This window comes from Lepisosteus platostomus, chromosome 6 (genome assembly GCF_059453375.1).
Source record: "Lepisosteus platostomus isolate fLepPlt1 chromosome 6, fLepPlt1.hap1, whole genome shotgun sequence".
Taxonomy (NCBI): Eukaryota; Metazoa; Chordata; class Actinopteri; order Semionotiformes; family Lepisosteidae; genus Lepisosteus; species Lepisosteus platostomus.
The window spans coordinates 24,178,253-24,206,220 of record NC_142616.1 but is presented as its reverse complement, the minus strand read 5'-3'; the positions used below and the strand labels follow the sequence as shown (position 1 = coordinate 24,206,220).

The window sequence follows — 27,968 nt, the reverse complement described above, 5'->3', positions numbered from 1 at the left end:
GAATAAATGCAAGATGGCTCCTCATATAAAACCAGACTCCTGGGTTCTCTTTAGTGAACAACAAAATTATTGTTTATTCCTTATTAGAATAAAATACCTTTCCGGATGCAGTTCAGCGGGATAATCTAAGCTTTAAGACTAATATAAATGTATTGTAAGGCGTTACGTTATAGTGCGAGGCAATCTGGTTAAACGGGGGAGCTTTTATGAAGCTATGAATTAAAAGCACCCTTTCGTCAGTCTGGCTTTGGATGGTGAGCGAAAGAGCTGGGCCTCTCCGAAGCCACCGGATCTTTTGAGATTAGAAAACCAAGGCAATAGGAAATAGATGGTTTCTTTTTGTGGGTAGACAGACCACGCAAGATTACAGCTTTGCTCTTAATTCACCAACATGGCCGTATCAAGGTGGGATTGTTTTACATTTTATAAATTGAGTAACAATAGAATGCTCTTGTCGTCAGGCCCAGCTCGACTCCAGTCTTGTTACAAGTACAGTAATTTCGATTTTATTGTGAGTAATTAAACGCCGGTAGGACAAGGCCAGTTTCAGACGTTTTAAAGCCTATAAACATACCCCTTTTATAGGTTGTGTTACATCTGTAGTCAGCCAATCGCTGTAGACAATGAAAACACCATATATGTTTTCTTTTGCCTTCAAATTAGCTGCTTTGCTATAAATTACACAATTTGCGTTACACAGCGGGTGTTTGCTAGTGTTACAGCTAAAGTGTTTATTCACTAGACCATGCATAGTATTAATTATGGAGTTTAGGAGATCACAGGAAATGATAGGTCGCTGATTTCCTTTGTCAAATCAAGAAGTCAAGTGGGAGCGTTTAATTATCATTATCAATGTTGCAGTTAAAAGTGTCTGTAGAGGGACACATGCGATATTGTCCCAACATAAATCTTAATCTTCGCTATTTATATACGTAAATCTCCAGTCCAAAGCAGATAATGCCTGTTGCTCTACTGGCTGCACAGAAACCCCATGCGTGGCTGTGGCTCAAAGCTGCACACTGTACATGCTGAAAAAGAGGGGGGGGAGATCGTGTAACACGTTCTTAACAAATGTCAGTCATTATATTTTTTGCGCTGATTAATAAACCACAATTTCACATTTGAAAGAACGAGTTTATATCTTTATGAACGAAGCGATATTTCGATTTAAGGGAAAATTAAGGCGTTCATGACCTATTTATATCCTAGGTTCTCTACCCCTGAGACGAATACGGAAATGAAATAGTATCTAACTTTTAATTTAAATGTACAGTAAATGCTTCTGTTTGACAGTAACTTTTTTTTAGTCCAATGTGGGGAATTGTTTGTATTTCTGCGCTAGATGTTTCCTTTTATTATGTTTTTCACTTGAAAAATTATTCGCTTATTGTGTACTTGGCACAGTGGATGGTTGATTCAGAAAGTTTTTTTTCCCCCATTTGTACCGGTTGGTTGTATGGGGACATATTTTAAAAACGTGCTTTAAGTTAGTGAAATACACTGTATCAATCCGGTCCGTTACACAGAATAAAACGGACATGCGGCATTTTAGGTGTGGTGAAATTGCAGGTAACAAAAGGATCTAAAAAACGACTGCAAAAAATTCTAATAATAAAAGGACTGCCTAGTGATTAAAGGTTCTTTTGTATATAGTATCTTGTTTATTAAAGCATTTCCTGGTGTCACCGGAGGGTTTTAAAAGTGCGCATTAATTTTATGTGCGATGTTAAAACTTTGCTCATTGATTATCTACTTTGTGCCTTTGTGCTGAAGTCCTTGTGAAGACCAAAAACATTTAGCCTTGTGGCAGTTTTCTAAGTTATGGCAAAATGAAATAATGGCAACCATGAATAAAATGTTAAGTGTTGTCTCAAGTTATCATGTCGGTAATACTCGTGAAACGAAGTTGACTGGGATTGAAAGGTCTGACAGAAACTGTCGTTATCAGGTGGTGACAGTACTACCGCTAGCCTGCAAGTTATCAGCTATAAATGCATGAGCAAATGAATTTCTCTTTGTCATTTTTTCACCCACTGAAGATACTGAATACGTTTCTAGCATTTTAGTTTTGTTTAAAGGCAGTACTGATAATCCTCATATTTTTGGTAACATGCAAATAAAAGAAGGCAGAATTTACTTTCTCCATGCCACCTTTAAAGAGCTACAGTGCGTTTTGCTGGCTTAGCATGTTGATTACAAAAGAAATATCTTTTGTTAAACAAATTAATGTTGCAAAAATATACTGTAGCATCGTAGTAGTGTCTTATTAGAATAGATTATGATTCCTTTATGTTGATGAGATCTTCATGAATTAAGGTTTTCTTGGAAGTATGCAAGCAATTCCTGATGAGAATGTGCACTAATGCCCACATCTTTTGCTGTTGCTTTTGCTTTCAGGCTTGACCGTCTGTTCATTTTGTTGGACACTGGGACGACCCCAGTGACAAGGAAAGCAGCGGCACAGCAGCTGGGAGATGTGGTGAAGCTTCACCCACACGAGCTGAATAACCTCTTATCTAAAGTAAGTCTGGTGACCTACTACATGTAGTTCCTGATCACAGGAAAATCAAGTGAAGGTTTGTTTCTGACTGCACTGCACTCAGGAGTATGACTTTATGGCTGATGTGAGCCTCCAGCCTTGTAGCAGTTAATTTAACTCAAAAGTCTCATTTGAGTACCAGTCTATAAATAGCTCAAGCACTGGGACGTGAAGCATTTACTTCAAGATGGAAGCCTTTTTTTCCCCTGTTTTTAAAAACCACTGTAAATAGTTTTCTGTGACCCCGTATCATGAAATGCATTTATCTTTTGTGAACTCTGAAGGTTTTAACGTATTTACGAAGTCCTAACTGGGACACGCGCATCGCAGCAGGCCAAGCAGTAGAAGCCATTGTGAAAAATGTGCCTGAGTGGAATCCACCTGCGAAGCCCAAGGAAGGTATAATGTGCATCTATCGCTTGTCTTCTCTTACTGACTGCTCAGGAGTCCTGCTCAGTATGTGCCAGTGTTGAGTTTTGTAACAGGCAGCTAAATTGGTGTTTAGCGAAGTGTATTTGTGTGGAAGACATGAAATGGAGTAGATTAGAGGGTTTTTGTGTTGGGTTTTCTGGATTTAAGTATAATTGTAGTTTTCAGATCATGAGAAAACTGTTCCGCTAAGCTCTGAACTGTTTTTTTTAACCAGCTCATGTCTATGTGCACCTTTGTTTTTTAGCATGTTTTTGGTGGAAGTGGGGTTGAAGAAGATTAGAACTTGGCTTGTAGGTTTGCATCATGTTTTATGAGATTTATTATTCTGGTGTTGAAGCCTGTCAGGTTGAGTTGTTTTGTTCTGGATAGCTTCGGCCATTGCCATCTGAATTCAGAAGTGACAGGATTGTCACTTCTGTCTGATCTAGAGTCTTGCTCCGACTTTTCCATGGAAGAAACGTCATCAGACCGACTGAGCTTCTGCAGGTTTGACATCTCCCGGCTGCTGAAACATGGAGCATCCCTACTGGGATCTGCTGGTGCGGAGTTTGAAGTCCAGGATGACAAATCGGGTAATCTAGTTGTGAATTAATACAATTTCATTCCATGCAACTCGGTAGTATTCATTTTGCGATTAGTGAAATCTCCTGTGCCTGATGACTGTAATCAAAATCCAGTAGGTAAAATAGTTTATCACCATAAAGTGGGTGTTTGTTGAGTGACTACATTTAAATTACTGAGCCTCACAGAACATGTTAGTCTTGTATACCTTTTTTCTGTGCCTGATGTACAGTAACCTTGAAAATTTCATTTTTATCTCGGTTATTAGATGAACAACATTTTCTGTAGTGCATTAATAAATATTAGTTTATGACACTTAATGAATCATTTATGATAGAACATTATTTTCAGAATAGCTGTTATGTGGAATATCCTGAAAATTTCTCAATCTATATAATTAGGAGATTGAAGTACTAGCCTTAAAAAAATTGCTGTTGTCTTTGATCCCAGAAGGGCGGAAAATACAGCAGTGAATAATGTTGGTTTTAAAGTACCAAAAAAAACCTGAATTTGCTTTAATTTGAAGCAGGTGAGGTTGATCCCAAGGAGAGGCTAGCTCGACAGAGGAAGCTGCTGCAGAAGAAGCTTGGACTCGACATGGGAGCAGCCATTGGCATGGACACAGAAGAGCTGTTCAATGATGAAGACCTGGATTACACTCCATCCTCAGGGCCTGCAGGAAATAAACTCCCTGGAGGAAAAGCCTCTAGTAGCCTTGCCCCACGGAATCATGCAGTAGGTTTGCTTTCACCATCTTTCTTGGAGTTTCTGCTCCTTTTTAATGATTAATGTAAAAATGCACATTCTTTGAAATGTGCAAGCATATCCAGAGATCTGTGAAACAAATGGATGTATTTTTTTTTTAAAGTGCTCTTAAAATATTTTTGGTCTTCTCTTGCACTCACTTTGTCTACCTTTTGTGCGTATCACGTACGTATAATTTTGCACATGACGAAAAGCCAGTGCGTTTTGAAAAAAGCTCAGCTTGTGCTGGTTTTCTAAAAATATGTTCTGTTTTCAGACTATGCAGGCAGCTGAATTAATCGACTCTGAATTTCGGCCAGGAATGAGCAACAGACAGAAGAACAAAGCAAAGAGAATGGCAAAACTGGTTGCCAAGCAGAGATCCAGAGATGTAGAACCTAATGAGAAAAGGTAGTTTTTGTGCCAGTATATTTTACTACAAATTGAATGTAACGTGTTTTTGAGTGGGTGAAGTTGAGATGGGCAGTTTGAATTAACCAATATCAATTTATGTAGAAGGCAGATATGATAGGATCCTCTCCTGAGGTTGTTCACAGGGTAGAACTACTGAATATCGTAATGAGCTTTTCTAGATGACAAGTCTTAGGGTTCTGGAGCAGAAAGTGTCATGGCAATGAAAGATGTAGGAGTTTTTTGCATGCATGCACACAGTCCTTTTTATGACATTCAGATTTAATGGTTTAGTTACAGTGGCTTAGCCTTTTTTTTTTAATTGGTTAGCATTTTTTTAAAACTGACAAAGGCCATAACCTTGCAAGCAACAACTGCTAGCAATTCTGATCTTTAATTTGCAATCTGCTTTGTATTGTTGCAGTAACGACAGCTTTGATGGAGAGCCTGAGGAGAAACGAAGGAAAACAACGAATGTTGTTATTGAGCAACCAGCAACAGACATCAAAGTCTTAATAGATAATGTTCCTGATAACTCAAACCTGTTTGATGAGGTGTGTCACACTGTAAAATATTTTGCCTTTTATGCTATCATTTAAATATGCCTTTTAAAATTGTCAACAAAAGACATAATAGTGTTAATGGTTTTGATCAGACTTCAAATTAATATCTAGATTAGTAGTTTAGCTAGTACTAAAGTAATTGGAGTTAACTTAAATTATTTGAAGATTGTAACTGAACCATTTTTCTTCACCACAGATTAATGAGTGGCCATTGGAGAGCTTTTGTGATGAACTTTGTAATGATCTATTTAATCCATCATGGGAGGTAAGGATTTCATCACCTTACATGTTTCTTGAAGAATTTACTAAAGCGTTAATTAGATGCAATGTATAGCATTTAATTTGTCTGTGTACTATCTTGCAAATTGTCTTTTAGTATGTGAAAGCCTGCAGCTAAATTTGTATTTGCCTTTTTAGCCCTGAATCTATGGGAATCTCTTGGCTTTTTTTTTCTAGTACTGTTGTTATTATTTTTAGATTCGTCACGGTGCAGGAACAGGTCTCAGGGAGATACTTAAATGTCATGGCACTGGTGGTGGAAAACTGGTTGACAGCACTCTAGAGGAGGTAAAGTTATCCTGATATTTACAGTTACCTATCAGTTTTGTCATTTTATTGGTAATTGCATACGTTGTTGCTGAAACCCATGATTCAGTCCTGACAAATACCACACAATTGCTGATGGTGGCCCGATTTTCATAGTTTCTGCATATTCACCAGTTATACTTGAGGATAAAGCTTTCAAAAGGGGGATTAAATTTGTCCAGGTCAGATGAGCACTAGATATCTGTGGTAAATTGTGCTTCAAATAACCTGATGTTTACTGTATCTCTGGAATGTGTCAATGCAAGAAAGAAAAAATTGAATTTTTTCTCTACATAACCTACCTCCTCTTTCCTCCCCAGATGACTCGGCAGCATCAGGAGTGGTTAGAAGATCTTGTTATTAGGCTACTTTGTGTCTTTGCACTCGACAGATTTGGAGATTTTATCTCTGACGAGGTAAGGTTTAGCTGTATTTAGATCGATTGTAAGTTGTTGTTTTTTATGTCTTGTCTTAATGTCTTTAAACATTACTTTGATTATTGGTATCTAATGCATCTGAGGATCTCATTCATCTGTTTCACAAAGAAGCCAGGGTATCAGTGTATTGCAAGTTGTTACATTATTCTAGGAACAAAGTTATACCAAGTGTAGTTGTTTGGTTATAAAGCTGATCCTGGATATTTTTTTTCCTCCCCCACAATGAAAGGTGGTGGCGCCAGTACGAGAGACCTGTGCCCAGACTTTAGGAGTAGCTCTGAAGCACATGAATGAACTTGGGGTGGAGAGAACAGTGGATGTTCTCTTGAAGCTGCTGACAGAGGATCAGTGGGAAGTGAGACATGGCGGGCTTCTTGGTATAAAGTATGCCTTGGCCGTTCGACAGGTAAGCGCGTAGTTGTTAGCTCTGTTCGCACAACTGGAGGCCTTCAGTTGGGCAGCTTGGGGTTTATTGTATCTTTAAGCTCAAATAACAAATTCTTCCCTGTCAATTTCATTTTTATTGGACCTTCCTGTTTCTAAAGCAGCCAATTGGCATTTAGAGGTTAACAGAAAAAAGCTGAGAAGCAAAATGCCTTTTTTGCTTTATTTACCCAGTCTGACTGAGTTGCTTTATACATAGCCTTTCAACTACTAGGTGTCAATGTATTTGTTAAAGCTGTACTATATATATATAGTTTATATCCTTAATATCTTTTAGTGATTAAATATTAGGGAGTGGGATAATATTGCTAATGTCTTGTATGTTTGCTGTGAAGCACACACCAGACCTTAATTCAGTATAGTTTTTGAGACTGCAAGTACAGTACCAGTCACTTATTACACAATCATTTAGGCTGTGTTTTCTTTTTCCTGGGTTTTCTGTCACTGCCATCAGTGGTTTGTACGCATTTGACATTAAATGAAAATCCTTTAGCTTTGTCTCCTTAAATCCAATGATTTTGTTTTGTGTTTTATAGCATACTCACATGTGCTTTACTTATTTGAAATAGCCTGAAGCTAGCTTTGCCTGTCTTGCGTGCTCCTGTTCCAGGATATGATTGGAGCCCTGTTACCCAAAGTGCTGCCCGCCATCACAGAGGGCCTGCAGGACCTGGATGACGATGTCAGGGCTGTCGCTGCAGCAGCTCTCATCCCAGTTGTGGACGGTCTGGTTCAGCTTCTGCCCTCTAAGGTTCGTTACTCCAGGTTTGAAACAATATGTTTGGTTGAGGAGGAATGCATTTTGAGAATTAAACCAAAAAAATACATTGAACGCTTAACTGACATGAACTATGTTGAAGGTGCCCTTCATCGTCAACACGCTGTGGGATGCTCTTCTTGAGCTGGATGACCTGACGGCCTCCACCAACAGCATAATGACTCTGCTGTCTTCACTGCTTACGTACCCTCAGGTCCGCCAGTGCAGGTAAGGCCCCATACTTACTGTATTAGCACAGTCTTGGGTGAACATTTGACAATCACAGCGCAAGGAAACAAATTTATCTTTTTTTTATAACATTAGTGTGGGTGTTCATAACATCAGTGTTGATATCTTTGTCGCTGATATTGAACTTTACCGATTTTCTTCTTTGCAGTATTCAGCAGTCGCTCACAGTTCTAGTCCCTCGCGTCTGGCCGTTCCTGCGGCATACTATTTCATCTGTCCGCAGAGCCGCGTTGGAAACCTTGTTCACTCTCCTGTCAAAAGAAGATCAAGTAAGTGCTTTTTGTTTGGATCAAGAGCGAAAGACGTTTGCTCGAATACCTGAAGACAGTGTTCTTGGGGTGTAACAAAGACCTGTTGGTTTCAGAGCTGTGCTGTGTGGCTCACCCCAATACTCCAGGACATGCTCAGGCACATCTTCCAGTCCTGCATACTGGAAAGCAACCAGGAGATCCTGGACCTCATTCAAAAGGTATGTTAATAAAATGCTCTTCAGAAGGTGTGCCTTCAAAGTTATGAAGCACAGACTGCTGTTTATTTTTGTTTTCAGGCCAGCTGTCCTGTGCTTATGTTCATTTCAAGAAGGATTTTATTTGCTAAATTGTTCAAAAGAAAGCTCATGATGTAGAGTAACACAGTATTTTTTTAAAAGAGTTTGGCACACATGGACATGCCTGTGGTTTCTAGAAAAAAACAAAACTACATGATTGCCTTTTCTTAAATCTGTAGGATGCATAGGTGTATTTATGTATTAAACCTTTGCTTGGTCCATCAGGTGTGGACTGAGTTAATACGACAGGCTCCACAGCAGTATGTTGTAGCAGCCAGCTGCCCATGGATGGGAGCCTGGCTGTGTTTAATGATGCAGCCTTCTCACATGCCAATTGATCTCAACATGCTGTTGGAAGTCAAAGCCAGATCCAAGGTAAAGACGAAACTTCATTGCCTGCCATATGGATTCCAGAATGAAATCTTTTTTTTACCAGAAGATTGTTTTTTTGCGGAATAGGAAAAGACTGGCTTAAAAGCACGGCAGGGACCCAGTCAGGTGAAAGAGACGATCCAGGAGTACATAGCTGGGGCTGACACAGTGACAGAGGACCTGGCCACTAGAGATTATGTGGTCATGCGTGCCCGCATGATGGCAGCAAAGTGAGTGGTGGTTTTGTTTTACTTGAGGGGTGGTTTAGTGTTGTGCACATTATACCTAGTTCAATGCCATTTTTGTGTTAAAAAGAAAACTTATTTTATTTTTTTAATACGTTACCCATGCATGATGACTGCCTGTTAATACACCGTTTTATGGATTTTGATTTTGGAAGCATGTTGTACTTACGATTGTGTTTTTTAGTAATTGCCTTCTCTTGGAATTAACTGAAACGACTTGACTTTAATAAAATGGCAAATTGCAAAACCACAGGGTCCTGAACATGCTGTTATTGGTGCGAAACTAAACATTTGATTGTCTTTTCAGAATCAGTTCAGTGTAATCTGTATATTCATCTGTAATCATCTCATTAAATTAACGTTAAAATTCTGTTTTAACATTTAACACTAAAAGGTTGTTAAACATTCACTGTTGACATGAGAATTTTCAACTTGTTTTTCCAAATTGTTAGTTAGACAAGATGTGTGTAGCATCTAATGTATGTACTGCATTTTGCAGGTTGCTCGGAGCACTGTGTCAATGTATATGTGACCCCGGGGTTAATTCAACAAGCCAGGAAATAAGGCCGGCTGAGTCACTGGCTCAGTTGCTGCTTTTCCATCTGAACTCCAAGTCTGCGCTGCAGAGGATTGCTGTGGCCCTAGTGCTGTGTGAGTGGGCAGCACTGCAGAAGGTGAGTGGATGGCTAGTGTGATACCTGACCTCATCAAACAGATCTTGTATGAAATGTGTCACATGTTAGACAGCTGCCTTAATGGTTAACTGAAGTCTAAAGTGATAGGTTTTGCAACCTGAGGACTGACCTAAAACTTGACCTTATGTTTCTGGAGCATAGTTGAACTTGTCTTTCCAAATTGCAGAAATTGCTTTAGTTTATTACAAATGAAAATACAGGGTTTTATCATAGCTGAAATGACACTGGCTACATACCCTGGAGAAAACTAGTATGTGGCATTGAATACATTTCTATAGCGTGTATTTTAAAATTTGTTGAAGCGGCTGACTAAGTTGTATGCTTGTTGTTTCCTGCACACCACCGTTTTAAAGGAAAAGAATGGTAATGTGGGTTTTACTCAAACGCATCCTTTTCAGATTGATTAGAACTTCTTATCTTTTTTTTTGCTCACAGGACTGTAAGACTGTCTCCAGTGCGGTGCAACCACGGCTGCTTGCCATTCTGTCGGAGCATCTGTATTACGATGAGATTGCCATTCCTTTTACCCGAATGCAGAATGAGTGCAAGCAGCTGATCGCTTTACTATCTGATGCGCAAATTGACGTCAGGAACAGAGTCAACTGCAGTGTGTTTACAATAGATCAAGCTAATGAGCTGGTACGTGCTGCAAGATGAGGTCAGAGGTGCCCAAAGAACTTTTTTTTTATGGTCGTGCCATTGCATTAATCAAAGTTCAGTGGCGTAATGTTATTATAAACAATTCTCTGCTGTTCGTAATGGAACTGCTCATCAGGTGTCCAGGTTAACAGTGCTATGTGCTGTTCGTTATGTACCTAATAGCCTGACGGAGGGATTGCAACAGTAATTTTAAAATCTGAAATTAAAATGTTAACATTTGTGATGGCATCAGTTGGATGTGCATAAATTGTAAATTATTCTCAGTCTTTTAAGTACAAGTTATTGAAGGTAGACTTAGATGCACAGTTATAGACCACGCAATATTAGCCATGAAATTAAACGGGGAGCTTAGATGTGCTGTAGAATTTTGTAGGTTTGTTTTTGTGGTATTTATGTCCTGTTGTCATCAAATCAAATGGTTTACATGTCGAAGTCCCTTTGCTTTTCTTCAAGAACCTGGTTCTACTGCTTTTGTTTGGAACAGGTCACTACCATCTTTAATGAGTCCACAGCGGCTCTAAACCTGAAGTCTAAATCCTGCCAGCAGCTGGACAGCAAAAGGCAGCAAGTTCAGATGACTGTGACGGAGACTAACCAAGAGTGGCAAGTCCTCCACCTGCGGGTTCACATGTTCACCGCCTGTGCTATCGTCAACCTCCTGCTGCTGCCAGACAAGCTGAATCCCGTGATCAAGCCTCTGATGGAGGCGGCAAAAAAAGAGGAGAACACCCTCGTACAGAGCTACGCTGCCACCTTCATCGCCAAGCTGCTGCAGCAGTGCATCCACCGGACGCCCTGCCCCAACCCCAAGATCATCAAGAACCTCTGCAGCTCTGTGTGCGTGGATCCCCTGCTCACCCCTTCCGCTGCCTGCCCCGTGTCTGTGCCCATCATCCAGGAGCACTCCAAAGGTATGGCATCCCCCAGAACATTCACCTCGGGTCTTCAGGCGTGAAGTGATGATGAGGAGAAAAGGTGGTTTTTGTGAAAGTGCTTTATGGCTTTATCCATCATGCTTATGTTGTTTATGTGTATTTTTCTTGGACGTTTCCTTTGGGGTCTGAGAAATGGAAAATTCCCCTACTTCTTTTCCCAGATTAAAACGACCTTCTCCATTTCTTTACTATCTGATGGGGTTTTCGGTGTTGAATTATGTAAAATAGAAGAGGAGCTAATAATTATGGCATTGCAGTAGAGTTCATTTTAAGCTTTTATAACCTGTCATCAAACTGTGGATTAACACTGGGCATTAGGGAGCAGGGAGGGACCAGGAAGTGGTCTTGGTAGTGATGGTGGCCTGTATGGCGCTTGGAGTCTCAGCTGTTTGGACAAACTGAGCTAGGCAGATGGAGGGGGAGTCAGGGAATTGACAGGATATTTGCTTACTTGATACTCAGTAGGAAAAGGAAAGTGCACATCATGTTAGGATGCTGCGTTTGTATTTCGTTTCCATTCTGTTTACTTTCTGATAATTCACTGACTCAGCTATGAAGTAGGGGTGATAAGAACAATAAACAAATGTATTAAAAAAAAAGCAATGTAGAACACTTCCTGCTGTAACATCTTTGCAGTAAGTACTTATCACTTGTCTTTACATTGAGGTTACTATACTTCAGGGCTTTCCTCTCACACATTAGGGTGGTTTGGTTTAGATTTTCTCATGAATCTGCTTATAATTGAAGATGGATAAATCTCTGAACATTTGTGCTGTATGCCAGCAGATGGCAAAACCCTCCGTGAGAAATGTCGCGCATCGGGAATGTGCATCATAAAAAGCGTCCTGTTCCTAAATCGGTGGTGCAGATTTTCTGTTCCCACCATGTTCTGTTGCTGCCACGTCTGCATACTGTAGCACCAGAGGTCGGGCTCTCGGCTTGTTGCGGTCTGTTGGTAATCGGCAGGAATGTGAGGTTTATTTTCTCTGTCATTTCCTTGTTTTATAACCTAGATTACGTGATAGGTCAAAGAATAGCAATTGCCTTGAGCATGTACAGCATGGAGTGTTGTACAGTGTTTGCTGCTGTCAGCACCATGATGCGTTTTAATCACCATTCGGTTTATCCAAAGGAAACCTGCTGAAAAGTGTGTGCATTTTTATTTTCAAAGGGGTTAGTTCTGAAAAAGATGGCATGCACCACTCTGTCAACAAGTCTAAAGGGATCATAACTTTGTATCGGCACCAAAAAGAAGCTTTTGCTATTACTAGCAGGAGAGGTCCTACTCCTAAATCCATGAAAAACCCAGCGACTGACCTCCCTCCGGGCAGTGCTGTCCCTGCTGAGGTGGATGAGGTGAGGCCATTTTTTTTGCACAGGTGTAGCTCCTTGTTCAACGCCACTGAAATAATCGGCAATGAGGTTATTGAATTGTCAAACCATTTTCTTTTTTAAATGTATTAACTGTCTGAGGTGCCTTTTACTAGTAGGATGTATATTACCATTTATGCCTTCTGAAACCAGCATTTAAGTCATGATTAAGCCCATTACAGAACTAATTACTCCTTTCACACACATGCAGAGTATTGCAGTGTTTATTTTTCAAACCCCAGTTCAACGGGAAGGATTGTTGTCTTTTGAAGACTTTTCCATGCATATGTGCAAGTTGGTATATGCCGTGTTATTAAATCTGATTGGTATGGAAAGGGCATCGAGTCGCATTTTTACTTACGAGCATTAATGAAATGTAGAAGTACATTCTTGAAAGGACTTGATAGTCTTTAGATGTGTTTGGTTGTCTCAAATCTTGGCGAAGGATTTACGAAACAGATAATGGAAATGATTCCATTGAGGTTGACTGACTTTTCATCTTTTTTAGAGTAAAAAGCCATGCCTTGTGCAGAGAAGAGGAGCTGAATTTGCCCTTACGATTATTGCAAAGCATTTTGGCCCAGAGTTGACTAATGGGCTTCCATATCTCTGGGATTCAATGGTTGGACTTTTAAGGACTACTATTGATGTGAACAATCCTGGTATGCTTTCCTGTTTTATTTAGCACTATCTAATCATTTGAAAGATGAAAAGTGTATTCATTATATAATCTTCTTGAGATCCAAATATTTTATTTATTAAAAATGACATTTAATGTAGTGTATTACAAAGCAATAATAACTTTCATATTCTAATATATATATACTGTTAAATTAAATTTGTGAGTAATATAAATACTGTTGCATGAAGTGTTATATACGTTATACTTTTTATAAAGCTGCTCAAGGCTTACATGTGTCTCTATTTTCTACAGATGTAAGGCTGCTGTTAGAGAAAGGTGATGGAGCTGCTCAGGAGCTAGTTCATTCACTACAGGTTCTGGAAATCGCAGCAGGCTCTATGGCCTCTGAGCTTATTCCTTTGGTGAGATAGACCGACATTTAACCCTCCTTCTGTTATATGGAAGTAGTTTGATTTAAAACTTTCTCTACCTGAAATACTACAGGCAGACTGAAATCAGTGCATCTTTTACCAGAACCATAACCCCGGAAGAATTTGATATGCTTGGAATAGTTACTGTGGGATGTTAGGGGCAGAAGTGATAGTGAATAATTTAGAGGCTTGTTAGTGGAACTTACTGTGGGTTCGTGCTCACATTTATTTTCCCTTTTTGTCTTGTAGCTTCTGCAGCACTTGCCTCATCTGTGCATGTGCTTGCAGCACCCCTACACTGCAGTCAGGCACATGGCAGCACGATGTGTGGGAGTTTTGAGCAAAATCGCTACTATGGAAACAATGAACATCTTTCTGGAGAGGGTTCTTCCTTGGCTGGGGGCAATCGATGACAATACCAAGCAAGAAGGAGCAATTGAAGCAATGGCCTGTATCCTTCAATCCAGTAAAGTCAAGCTGTCTGCTTAAGTGCTTTACCTTAAATACCCTGAATATTGTTTCCAATACCTTCTGAAAACCTCCTAAAATGCTTTTTCAAATGTTCTGCACAATTATTAGACTCGAAACCAAAGCTGTGTAAAGAAATATTTGAAAGGCAGTAGTGTGGTGTTGTGGTTTAGGCTCTCTGGACCTGTAAATGGAAGGTTACAGGTTCAAATCCTGAGGAACAGCAACATCAAGGACTCTGCTTAGATTGCTTCAGTAATATTTTCTGCTGTATGGAGGAGTGCAGAGATAAGTCAATCTGGATCAGTTTCTGACTAATTCAAATGGGTGTAGTAAAAACTGGTTGAAGGGTGTGCTCAGTAAAAAAGGCATTGCAAGATCAGTGCTTATTTCAAGCAAGCCTCCTTTGTTTTAGTCATGCTCTTAAGAGAGAGCCCTATATGTGGCCTGTGCCCTGATGAAAAGCGGTGTGCAATAATTGATGGAGTCATTTCTTAGCCATGACCCTGCCAGGTGTGATGGAGCAGCTGGACGTGGAGATTGTGCCGTACATCGTGCTGCTGGTGGTGCCCGTGCTGGGCAGGATGAGTGACCAGTGTGACAGCGTGCGTTTCATGGCCACTCAGTGTTTTGCCACACTCATCAGACTTTTGCCACTGGAGGTGAGATTTAACTAAGCAATCTGGCACAGAGTATAGCTAGAAACATTATGCTCACCAACCCACTGTTTGCATCTTATGTTAGTTTATATATGAAAAATGTTTTTGTCCTTTATTTATGACAATGTGTTAGGCAGATATTCAGAAAGGTTCTCATTGACTAGGACATACATATTTTTTTCATTCAAAGATGTTTGTACTATTGTACTATTATCATTTATACTACCAATAAATAGTAAAATCACAATACAGTCAATGCTGATATTGAACCCAGGAATGGTTCTAAGTGGCATAGCACTGTACTGTCTGTAGTGGCTCTTGTTTTCTGGCAGCAAGTTCAGCCTGTTCGTCACTGCTAGTTGATTCCAAGTTGGGTTCAAGATCCATAGGCTTTTTCCAGTCTGTCCAAGCCATCACCTTCAGACATTTCCCCTTCTGATGTTGGACTAATTTTAACATCTTCAGAAGTGATTTTTCACTACCGAGCAGCCGTTATCATGTAGTCCTTGAATATTGACATAGTTACACTTGTGTTTTGTGGAGCACTTTAAAATAGGACAAGTTAACTCCTTTGTGGTGCACATTGCTGGATTAGCCTTTTGCTATACTGAGGTTTTTAGTTAAAAAAATTTTTATTTTCTTTAAAAAAAAATACTCAGCAGTATCTTCTTTAATAGTAGGCTTGTTATATTGGAACAAGTAAAGGTTTATTCCATGCTGAAAGAGAAGAAAAACACAATGATCTGGGTGTGGAGCTTTCTTCCAGTGTCTCTTCAGCATGGAAAAAACCTTTACTTGTTCCTTTGCAACCTACGCATTCTGACGCAGCTACCTACTTGTCTGTGAAATTGTTCATTATTTCGTTAATGTGATTGTAACCTTTATTCAAATGTTAAAATGTTTTGCCATAGTCTTCCAGGAGATGGCACTATTACAATACTTAATCTCATCACATCTGTGCTTGACACTCATTTCAGAGTCCAGTGTTCATTGATGTTAGTACCCAGTAGGTGATATTTCAAATGAAAACTATAAAATATTCTTGACAATCTACAAAATAGTCTTCTGTTCCTCAGAATCCATTGCATTGTACTGCAGAGGAGTGTACAGATAACTGTGGTATAGCCTAAATATTATTTCTCTTTTATTGTTGTGGTTAAAAGATGTAAGAGTTGCATTTGACAGTCAATATGGTTAGTCTATTTCTAGTTTGAATGTATTTTGGTATTTGCATGTAAATAGGAAACAGGGTTATTCTATACAGAAACAATTTAAAATGCACCTAATATTTTAAAATATGTATATTGTAGTCTTGTAGGTCACTTATTTTGTAGTTCTCATATTTACAAAGAAAAGTTTTTCCTAATAATTTTCAATGAGCATGTGTATTGAGAAACAAATACATGAAGAAATTCAGAAGAGAAATTCAGTTAATACAGTGCTTGATCAGGTTCAGCTCATTTGCATCTTGTGTTTTTTCCATCTTTCATAAGCTATCAGATATAAGATCATCACAATGCATTGTTGAAGTACTTTATAAATTAAGTGCCAGTACGATTTCAGACCTAACAAAAGAGCTGCACAGCAGGAAGCAGAAAATATATTTTCTATGGGGATATCCGAATGACTCATGTCACACTTCGGTTGTGAAAAGACAGAAGGCAACAGTCAGCCTTTGATAGAGAGTGTTAATCAACCGGAACCATGAAAGTCAATTGTATGATCCTGAAGATGTAGTATTCTCCATTAAAATTAATTCTAGGCCACTCTCAATTTGTATTCTTTCTGCCTTGTGGATTTAGTTTCATAATACAGCTTTCATCGCAGACAGGGAAAAATCAATACCTAATCAGCTAGAAGTGTTTTCTTTGTTCTGTATTTTTTTTTTCTTTTTAGTATGTAATGGTGTGTGTCTTCACACCATTAGCTAAACATCTGAAAACTGGTTACAAACAGATCAGTTCCATGCTGAAGAGAAACAGGAGCATGAAATATACAATGTCCTGAGAAGGCTGAACAGTCAGAATGTTGTGCATTTCGTTTTTCTTTTCAATATGGAATTAACTTCTATTTGTTCCTTATGCAGCCTGTATGCCGACACAGCTCAAAACTCTGAACACCATGAAAATAGGATTATTAAACCATGGAGCTCTTTTTGCCAAGTATTACTGTGCAAGAAAGTGATTTGACATTCATTGTGTGGCTGTTTGATTAACAGGGCCAAACACGAGTGTTAAAGCTTCTGTCCTGTAAAAAGGGACTTTTCTCTCTTCAGAATTCTAAGTCGACTATAGTATATTGACATTTCTGTACCTGCTTATTCAGGCTGGCATTCAAGATCCCCCAAATATGTCTGATGAGTTGATCAAACAGAAAGCCAGGGAACGTCACTTCCTTGAACAGCTTTTGGATGGAAGGAAACTGGAAAATTACAAGATCCCTGTTCCGATTAAAGCAGAACTTAGAAAATACCAGCAGGTGAGTTTTTTATATTTGCAGCTACATGTTTTCATGTATTAACAACAACCATTTTTATCATGATGAAAACCAGATTAAAATGGCTTCCACAAAAGGGCTCCTGAAGCAACTGTTAAGAACTGAGCATTGACATTGATTGCCATTTGCTTTTAAATATTCTATTTTAAAACCAGCGTCACTACAGAATGATGTTATGTTCTTGTTTTTGGGGCTTTTGAGTGGCATGTTGGCTATTTTCCAATTCATTTGGAGAGCTTCCGTCCCCTGACCATGTTTATGACCTAGAGACGACTCTGTAACTTGCTGTATTATTATTATTCAAATATATTGTGATAATCAGCAGATAAGCCTTACATTTTAGAATTGAAATCGGTTCTAAAACCAGTTCTAAACTGCAGTGTTTTTTAATTACTTTTAGCACTTAGCCTCAACACCTCCATTTTAATTTCTTGAAACTTCTCTGTAGATCTGATGGTTCACATGCTTTACAAGGATCGTTTTCAGTATAAAAGCTTAGTTAAAAACTGGCATCTACTTCGCTTTTTTTCTGGCACTCACCCATATTTCTAACAGATGTAGAAAATGCCTTTAGGAGATGATTGAAAGTTGAGGTAGTGTTATAGAACTGTCACGTAGCTGGTTTACTCCTCTTTACGGTCTTAGGTGTGCATTAATTAAGTTCTTTTCTTCTCTAGGATGGTGTGAATTGGTTGTCTTTCTTAAACAAATACAAACTGCATGGTATTTTGTGTGATGACATGGGTTTGGGAAAAACCTTGCAGTCCATTTGTATACTGGCTGGAGACCATTATCTCAGGTAACCAAGCCTCACAAGCATTTTTTTTTACCTATATGTACGTGTACCCGTGATGGTCGCAGCTCCTAATATTTTTTTTACAGCAAGGTTTTCATTTTGCAGGGCTCAGGAATATGCAAAGTCCAAAGCAGCAGACTGTGCACCTCTGCCTTCTCTAGTGGTTTGTCCTCCAACACTGACAGGACACTGGGTGGATGAAGTGGGCAAATTCTGTGCCAAAGAGTATCTCAACCCTCTGCACTATACAGGACCTCCCACTGAGAGGGCAAGGCGAGTACTACACATTTGCTCTCCCAACAAAGACGAGCATATCCCCAAGTTTCTCTTTATTTCTGTTTTTTTTCTACTTTTTTTTTAGTACAACTTCTCCATATATAAATATCACCATTTGACTGATTCAGGAAAGGGAAATCCTGTTAGATTTCTGTGGAAGTCAAAGATTGTCACTTGCCTTGGGAGATTCCTTTAACTCAGGCAGTTTTCTTGAAAGGTGGCTGTCCATAGCCTTCTTTTCTAGTAATATTTTGCTCTGACTTTTCAAAGAAAACCATCACTTCTTTTAAACTTGGTCATGTTACAAGGATAACCTTTATACTTTCATGTAGTGCAGCTGATATCACAAAGAAAGATAGTCGTTATTAACCAGTATGTCATTTGTTTTGGGGCAGCCAAATAAAAATTGAATTTGTTTTCCGTTTCAGGTTACAGCACCAAGTGAAAAAGCACAACCTTGTGGTAGCCTCGTACGATGTTGTACGGAATGATATTGACTTTTTTAGGTACAATCTGTTCTACTGTCTCTTGCCTCAGGTATTCATTTTTCACAGTAGCAGTTACTGTTATGGCATCCTTCATGCAAAACTAAAACTGTCCTTTTTTTTTCTTTGCTCAGGAATATAAAATTCAATTACTGTATTCTTGATGAAGGCCATGTCATCAAGAATGGAAAGACCAAGCTCTCAAAAGCAGTAAAACAGTTAGTGGCCAACTACAGGATTATTCTTTCTGGAACACCAATCCAGGTAACTACAGCTGCACACCAAATGTGCAAATGTCTGCTAGAGTTGGCTGTGATATACTGCATTAAACATCCAGAACCATCTTTGAGAAGTCCTTGTGACTGTGTGTGTGGAATATAGCAAACAAAAGCCAGTTTTGAACAGAAGAGAATTCAGCCATGTGATGTTATTTGGTAGTATACAGAGTTGTGTGAAAGTTTTACTGTTTTCAGATGTGCCAGCTGATACTATACTACATTGTGAAATAAAATAGGTATTTGATCAACAGAAAAAAATATTTTAATCCTTTTAGAATTTGAAGTTTGGTTTTAACAATTTTTAGTTATGCTTTTTGTAAATGGTTGAAGAAGACACTTTGCCGTGTAAAGACTTGTAATAGATTTATGCCGTTGTGTTGCTAATTATTAAGAGCTCTTTCTGAGGAGCAGGTACCTGCTGAGATGCAGCAAAGTTGGCCGTGCTCCCAAGACTAAGATTTAAGGCAAAACAAAATCAACAAAGGAGGAGGAATTTAAATGCATTTGACATTTCTTTTGTTCTGTATGTTTAAAATGGCAAGATCAAAACAACTCAACTTGTACTTGTACTGGATAATCGCTCAAGATGAGATCTGAGTTTTTTTTTGTTCTGTCTTATCCTAAGTGTCTCTTCTACCAGTAAAGCATTTAAGCAAACTAAGTTTCAAATCTCTTCAATTCTTAATTTCCCTTAGAATAATGTATTGGAACTCTGGTCGCTGTTCGACTTCCTGATGCCAGGATTCCTGGGCACTGAGCGCCAGTTTGCAGCTCGTTATGGGAAGCCCATATTGGCGAGCAGGGACGCCAAGAGCTCCTCCCGGGAGCAGGAGGCGGGTAAGCTCTGCAGACCCAACCATACAGCTTGGTCATGGGAGTTGATTGCTTGGAAATGATCTCGGCTGGTTTCCCCTTTGTGTCTCAGGTTAATAACTGTAAGCAGGTGCAGTACCTCTTTTAAAGCACCATTGCCACTATTATGAGTTGCATTTGTGTGTGAGACTAGTAAGGCAATACAGTCGAGCCCCTTATTTACACTTTTCAAGGTTCTCGGGGTGGGGGGAGTGCAAATTGCGGGAAAAGGTGATATAGACATATATTCGATCACAAAACGTTCAACACTACACATCCTTTGTGTAAGATTCTTCACAATAGTGTTTAGTGTAGAAATCCGGATATTCAGCCGCTTCGCTAATTCAAGCCTCGTTCACACGTGAGAATCCACCTCTCGTAATATAGATACTTTTTCCTTGAGGGAAATGGTCTTCTTTTCGTCTTCCTTTCCAAGTTTGGCTTTAAAACACATATTCGATTAAAAAAACGCACAACGCACACAGGACAACCGTACAGCACAAACACTGAAACAGTAATGGCAGACGGCCGACAGCTGAGGAGGCGTTGTTTTGGTTGGGACTGGAAGGAGAACGACATACATGGCGGGGAAAACGTCATTACCGAAAACACAAATACGGGGTTCGACTGCATGTCATGTGCAAAGCACAGTTTAGTGCCATGAAGGTGGGAGTGTGGAATAAGTTACCAAGATGCCACCTGATGAGATCCCTGGATTCACTGCCAAACAGGCTAGATGGGCCGAATGGCCTCCTCACAGAGGTAACTTTTCTTCTGTTCTTCTGTCAGGTGTCCTTGCTATGGAGGCACTGCATCGCCAAGTCTTGCCTTTTCTTCTGAGAAGAATGAAGGAGGACGTCCTTCAGGATCTTCCGCCCAAGATTATTCAGGATTATTACTGCAATCTCAGCCCACTGCAGGTTTGTTTCAGGATTGAAGCGGATTTCACAGGGTGGCAGACTTTCACAGCCATATTCTTTCTTCAAGACGCCACTGCTTCAGTGCCGGACAGGAACCAGTGTCACACTAGTTTCTTAAACCAGAGTTATGTAGAAATATGGGTATATTGTATGGATTTTGGGGGTACAAGTTATTTAGTGATGAATTTCTCTGATTATTTGCAAATCATATTTAAAATCCGGTTTTGGTGCTTGCCAAATAATACCTTTTCCAGTTGTTGAAATAGTAATGTTAATGTTTTTGATATGCATATCATATATACTCATAGTGTGTGTGTGTGTCCATACTAGCTATTTCCTATGAATATAAATTCAAAATTCTACTAACAGTCAAATCTGTAACTGCCTGTTGCTCAGTGTTTCCAACTTCTATTTTATAAACGAGGAGGCATTATGATTTCTTGGTAAAGAGTGATGCCTGTTATCGCATTTTAGATCTTTATAAAAAGCTAGAGAAATTTTAATGTTTTGTTATCCTGACCTTTTCTCAGGTAATGGTGCAGTGTTAAGTTTCATGGAGGTCATAAGCTGTAGATTGCATAACCACTGGCAGCTTCTCCTCTTGTATTATGAATGTGCTGCCGACATCATTAAAACTTCAGCCCCTGGTAACTCTGTATTGGCCACTTTCCAAGCTCTTGAGGGTGCCTGAAGAATAGTGTCTGGCCTCAGAGTGTGCTTATTAATGCCCTCATCAGCCATTCCTTCAGCTTCCCTTCTTTCAGTGTAGGGATTCCCTACCAGTTTTCACACAGGCCGGTTTGTGCGCTTGGTGTCTAGGGCTGAATTCCAGCACACTGTGTCAGTATCAGTCATTACATCATTCTCGTGGTATGTTTCCATGAAAAAAAAAACCTACCTCTCATTCGTTCCTTTCAATAAGCCAATACATCACTTAAAACCCATTGTGATTTTCTTTTCTTTTTTTTGGTGTGTAATAAAACCAAAAGTGATTTAATGTATTTCAGGACATGCCAGTAGCATTACAAATAGAATCTTTTTTCAGAGTGTCTTAAGACTACAAACGGTAAAAAAAAATCAGCCGTGTGAACTTGTCATGGAACCACAGTGTTTTCCCAGACAGTCTTGTGAAATCCCTTTTGGCTTATTATATTTTTTGCCTCTGTATGTCTGAAGGTTCAGCTTTATGAAGACTTTGCCAAATCTCGTGCTAAGGTCAGTGTTGAGGACACAATATCTACAACTTCGCTACAGGAGGAAAATGACAAGCCAAAGCTTAAAGCTACAGGACATGTGTTCCAAGTAAGTGCTGTTCATTTTTGCCGTTCTGAATATTTCCAGATTAAATTAAATCCTTATGGCTGTAGTTTGTAGCATTACTATGAGTCACAGGTTTGTGCCTTATTTGAATTATTTTCTGTGTTTATCAGACATGCATCATCCATTCATTAAACTTCATTTCTTTGACAACACGAGTCTGACGGCAGGGAACTACTTTTTTAAAGAATTTCATATATGTATTGCAATCAAGGTTCATTTTGCCACTGTATGCTTTACAGTAATTACTGTGCTTCATTGACACATGAAGGCTAGACTTACATTTGGGAGGGATTGTCCTCTTGTGTATAATGTAAAAACGGGTCTTAACAGTGGTGTACAAAATCCTTTCTTTAGCAATCTGAGTCAAACCCTCTCATCATTTAGAGGGAGAGGATGTTTCAATGGATGGGGTTGTGGCGAGACCTACAAATATGATTCTCCCAGCATCAGCCTGTAATGCTTGAATATTTCATACAGTGCTTATTATGTAATGCAGAATCACCAACTAAATTGTCTGAAAAGGTCAAATTTCGCACTAGAATGAGAAATGTTTTTTGTATATATAAAATATTGAAAAGTTTTTGTTTTAGACCAGATAGACTTGCTCAAGTACAAAAGAGGTCACTGTGCACTAATTGGCACAATTTGTAAAAACTAAAAATGGTTTCCTTACCTTGGTTATTACTTCATCATATAGAACGCAAACTCATTAGGACTTTCTAAGCTACTCTCTATCATCTAATGTTCTAAAGTAGTATAGAGCAGGTCATATGGCCTGACTGCATTTTCTCTAGAGGAAAATGTTGCTTTGCTATTTTTAAACTGTTCCAGTTCTTAATATGGGGAAATGGAGTTTCCACTTAAAGTAAAAATAATTGCATGGATTTTCTCTGTAAAGCTGTAAGTCTGTAAAGCTGTGGTGTTGTAATGGTAATTCTTTGTTGAATTGTATCCAGTAATTCTTTTCAACTTTCCATAAGGGAATTAGCTTTGAATATGACACAATATTAAAAAAATCCCAATTCCAAGAAAATCATTTCTTCCGACATATACACAAACTTTGCAATTGCTGGTAGGAACTCTGATCTCCTGACAATGTCAGTATTTTAGGACTTTCATTCAAGTCCTGAATCCAAGTTACTCTGAGCTCAGATAAAACAGAAATGTCTAAATCCAGTAAACTGAGTAGGTCATCAGGTCAAATTGTAAATCCCCTCATTCCTTCCAGAAATTCCAAAACCTACTTGTTTTGGCCATGTCTGCTTCTTTTGTGTGAGGTATTATTGACATCGGCAGGGTAGTAAATAGCAGTCTGCTTCTGTGCCACAAGTTAAGAACTACTATAAGTTACGGCTGAATGTCAATGGTTAGAAGCTGCTTCAGTGACTGAGGTCTCCTTGGGAAATAATTCAGTCTTCACATCCCCGTGCTTTTGAAGATGTCATCTAGAGAATTTGTGTGTGTGTGGAGGGGGGCTAAAATTTGTGCTTTATTTCAATACGTATTTATGTGCTTAGAAGCAATTTCATTACCTCTCCTTACTTCACAGGCTTTGCAGTACTTACGAAAACTATGCAACCACCCTGCACTGGTCCTAACTCCCCTACACCCTGAATACCGGCGCATTATTGAACAGCTGTCTGCCCAGCACTCCAACCTCAGAGATATTCAGCATGCACCAAAGCTCTCTGCGCTCAAGCAGGTGGGTGGTGGATCAGCGCTTCTCTGTGTGCCTTGAACTGTACACAGCGCATTATATTCATCAGGACTCTCACGGCTGTTGGCACTGCAGAGAGCCACGTCATCCTTTTTATATATGAATCGACAGCCAAAACAAAGCAGAAAACAAGCATTCGTAATGTGTCGAGAGGATTTTGGGGAGAGAATTGCACAAATCGGAACTGTATAAAAGCTTTCGTGACGCTTGCCAAGAAAAACTTCTTTAGAAACCTCATCTCTTCCCTTACAAGCCCTTTTGGGTTTTCTGCGTCACAAAATGGAATATCCAGGAGAGAGAGAGAATCAGCAAGTATGAAGTGCTGCAGCAGAGACACTTTGCATTTGTTTAATGAAGTCAGTGTGATTTATTGAGGAAAGTTTCTTCATCAATCAACTGCTAGGCCTTTTGCGTAGAAAAAAAAGTATTTAATCTTGTGTATGCATGAAAGAGGTTTCTAGTTTTTGACATCTTAAATTCACGAAGGTCGAGAACAAAAGAGGCGGCAATAGCTGCTTGATGCTGATGTTTGCATGCCTGTGTGCACCAAGTAATTTTATGTGAGCGTTTTTTTTAGTTACCGGTGATTTAAAAATTGAACACGTTGAATGTTTTCTTAATTTATTTTGAGCACCGCTTTTCTGACTTTTGAATTTCTTTACAGCTGCTGCTGGACTGCGGTCTAGGAAATGGAGGCTCAGCCGAAGGAGGGACAGAGGCTGTTGTTGCTCAACACAGAGTTCTCATATTCTGCCAACTCAAGAGCATGCTGGACATTGTAGAACATGACCTTCTCAAGCCACAGATGTCCTCTGTCACCTATCTGAGGCTGGATGGCAGTGTGCCGGCTGGACAGAGGCATTCCATTGTCTCCCGGTAGGCTGATGAGCAAAACTGAGTGATCTCGGTTAATGCCAGCTTAAGAAACTTGACCTTGCGTGCAATTAAGTTTGTTACTAATGTGCAGCTATGATGGCATTTCTGTGTAAATGTCAATTCTTTATAGGACTTTACCTACCTTATTTTTTTTTGATGATGGAAAAAAGTTAAACATTTTTAAGATTATTGCACGCAATCCAGGCTTATCTCAGAAGTAGCTGAATGTTTTTGGTTTTTTTTTTTTACACCTTGGTTTTGTTTCCAAATATTTGTTTTCTCAATCTGCTTCTTTAGATTTAACAACGACCCATCAATAGATGTGCTTTTGCTTACCACTCATGTTGGCGGACTGGGCTTGAATCTGACCGGAGCTGACACTGTGGTGTTTGTGGAGCATGACTGGAACCCTATGAGAGATCTGCAGGCCATGGATCGAGCCCACAGGATAGGGCAGGTACTGGAAAAATATCCTGCCAGCTGTTTGTAATCATGAGCTTGGTATATTCCTTGTTCTTATCGTCACAGTCCAGAAGGAAACATTTGTTTGTGCTGCTGTGAAATATTAAAGGCAACAACAGTGATCAGCAACACTGTACCTATCCTTCTTAAATTATGACGATCTGCTTTTTTTTTTCCCCCTCTTCTTTCCAGAAACGTGTTGTTAACGTGTACAGGCTCATTACCAGAGGTACACTTGAGGAGAAGATAATGGGGCTGCAGAAATTCAAGATGAGCATCGCCAACACCGTGATCAGCCAGGAGAACGCCAGCCTGCAGAGCATGGGCACAGACCAGCTGCTTAATCTCTTCACTCTGGACAAGGTGCTTGATTTAGAAATCCCACTCATCACCTCAACATTTATTTTGGGATGCTGCATCCCTCCATCCCCATCCCTGTACTTGGAGATCTTACAAAAATTGATTCAGTTAAATAAAAACGCCAGTCGTGTGCTCATCGCCTTAACTATTGTCCAGAAGACAGTCCTCCTTAGCTGTAAAAATAGAGAACAACTTGCCACCTCACAATGGTTAGATTTTATTAACAGGATACCTACCTCTGGGGGAAAAACACCGCCTCTCTTATCTTATTGTCCTCAAATCCCTGAAATTGCCAATAACCTATGCCGCATACAAACACAGGCACGCCCTTGGAAAATATTTAATACTCGTACATTAGCCAAGTTACTTTATACATACATTGATTTTTGTAATTTTAATTGTAGCTACTTTTCTTGTCCCTTTCTTTTAATAATTCTTAATTCTTTTTTATTTCTGCTGCCCACATTAGAGACATCAGTTTCACACATATGACACCTATCACTCTAGAAGTATGCATACCCTTCTGTAAATACAACCCACTGCATTTTATTACTGTGTTCTGCTGCCTTCTGCTCTGCATCTGTGTTGCATGTCTGTATTATTCATTCAACACGTCCATCGGTATGTTTAATTTATCTGCTTGTTTTGTTTCATTTGCTTGTGTTTGTGTAGAAAAAAAGAAATCCCTTTCATACACTCCCACACACATGCATCTGCACACTCTGGCTAGTCCATTTTGAGCTCTGAATGATACTTCGAGGAGACTTAATCAAGGCCGACCCTGACCATGTGATCATAATCTTGGTAACAGTAAATATTCAAGTACAAATTGTGCCGAACTGTAGAATAGTACTACATGTATAAGGATATAGCTTAGACTGAGTTTTGAACACCATGTCATGCTGTCACAAACCTGTAAGTACACCTGCGGTATTTGGATTCTTTCACATTCTCCCTCACGAGGGTTAGAGCAATAATTTTCCTAAGCAAACAGATTCCTAGAAATATTTTTCAGGACTTAATTTGCACAGCAGGAGCACTGAGCATTTAACCCTTTTTTGTTTTTGTCCAGGATAAAACCGAAAAGGGAGAGTCGTCAGGTTCTTCGGGAAAAGCGTCTATGAAGTCGGTGCTTGATAGCCTTGGAGAGCTCTGGGATCAACAACAATATGATGCTGAATATGACCTAGAAAGCTTCATGCATTCTTTAAAATAGCATGCTTGTCTCAGACATGTCTGAATGGCTCACTTGACATCTATTCCCTGCTGATATTCAGCATATAGTGAACTTGTTTAAGTGTATGCAAATATGTATGTTTTGAAAGAAACAGATTAACTTACATATTGATATCAATGTTATGGGTGAGACGTAAGAGGTGTCTTAAGATTTTTGCATTGCTCTGCATATGTACATTTATTCTGTAACTATTGGCTGTTCAACAGAGTTGTGTGGCATAAACTTGTGTACAATGTCAGATGGCTGTTTCTCAGCATTCTTTACATGATCCCTGTGTTTAGGTTTGTTTCTTTATCTTTAAAACTCAGTCTTACATGATGTATTGTGTGTATTAAGTTCATTTTCATTCTTGGACCTCTCAGGACATGTTGATTTTAATGGTTTCCGTTGTTCTGAGACTGAGTCAACTGTAAATATGAAAAATGTCTTCTTCAGAAACAGGCTGGAGTAAGACCCAGTCTTTTAAAATTCTTAACCGTTACTTGAACATCAAACCCCAATGTTTTAAGTTCAAAGAACTATATTTTCTTAAATATGGTCACCAAGGGAGTCATGAGCATCACTTATTGATAACCTTCCTTTTTGTTTCTCAATGCAAGAAGTAACTTGAAAACAGACTTGATTCCTGTAGCCGTTTGTCCTCGGGAGTGCTGAGGCCAGTGATCTTCGCCAACAAGGATAATGTTTTCTGATAGATCCCTTGTGCTGTAACTGGTTTTCTTACTCATTTTATAATGCATAGGATTCTTCCAGCTTTGGATCTCAGCTTTTCTTGTTTAATTAAAGAAGACAAATGGGGAACACTCCTTTACTATGTGCGAAAAGTGCTATATTAAATATTTTGGTGGGGTTTTTTTTTTGGTTGGAAAAAGCTGTTCCCTAAGAATTTTAAGCATAAATGCTGAAAAGGTTTTCATCTCTTAATGAGTTATTCTAGCAGACTTCAGAGTGTTTGCTTAAGAAAGCACTAGCTGCAGTTACTCTGGTAAGTCATAGGTAACAATTTCAGTAACTTAAAAGGGAGGGTGTTTTAAATCGCTGATGTGTAAATATTTCTGTAAGTGCTGTTTTGTTAAAAGATGATAGAATTATAATAAATTCTAAAGAGCTTGTCTTGTAAGTTCTAACCATGTTGTTTTACAAGGTTATTTGATGGGGAAAGGTAC

The 27,968-nt window shown here is 39.2% G+C and overlaps 1 protein-coding gene across 2 annotated transcripts; it reads left to right on the top strand.

The window, feature by feature from the left end:
• btaf1 (B-TFIID TATA-box binding protein associated factor 1) lies at positions 1-27,929 on the top strand. Of its 2 annotated transcripts, none has more exons than XM_088634971.1 (38): positions 1-405; positions 2,398-2,521; positions 2,824-2,938; positions 3,400-3,543; positions 4,062-4,267; positions 4,554-4,687; positions 5,112-5,241; positions 5,447-5,515; positions 5,728-5,817; positions 6,156-6,251; positions 6,502-6,678; positions 7,327-7,467; positions 7,577-7,701; positions 7,871-7,991; positions 8,087-8,191; positions 8,495-8,644; positions 8,729-8,871; positions 9,386-9,560; positions 10,017-10,220; positions 10,726-11,152; positions 12,348-12,532; positions 13,056-13,209; positions 13,482-13,591; positions 13,850-14,051; positions 14,582-14,730; positions 17,053-17,205; positions 17,901-18,022; positions 18,125-18,292; positions 18,724-18,801; positions 18,915-19,044; positions 19,754-19,895; positions 20,700-20,830; positions 22,007-22,132; positions 23,700-23,852; positions 24,532-24,743; positions 25,041-25,200; positions 25,398-25,568; positions 26,638-27,929. In XM_088634971.1, the coding sequence occupies exons 1-38, from the start codon at positions 392-394 to the stop codon at positions 26,779-26,781; spliced, it is 5,580 nt and encodes a 1,859-aa protein (XP_088491097.1). In that variant the 5' UTR covers positions 1-391; the 3' UTR covers positions 26,782-27,929. The 2 variants fall into 2 exon arrangements, with proteins under 2 accessions (XP_088491097.1, XP_088491096.1); XM_088634970.1 differs by having other exon boundaries at positions 4,059-4,267.
• Positions 27,930-27,968: the final 39 nt, after the last annotated feature.

What these genes read in the sequence shown, in the direction of transcription:
- btaf1 (XM_088634970.1), top strand. An exon ending in GTAGAACCTAATGAGAAAAG is followed by an intron (nt 4,688 to 5,111) that starts GTAGTTTTTGTG and finishes GTATTGTTGCAG; the next exon opens with TAACGACAGCTTTGATGGAG. An exon ending in TCCTGTCAAAAGAAGATCAA is followed by an intron (nt 7,992 to 8,086) that starts GTAAGTGCTTTT and finishes TGTTGGTTTCAG; the next exon opens with AGCTGTGCTGTGTGGCTCAC.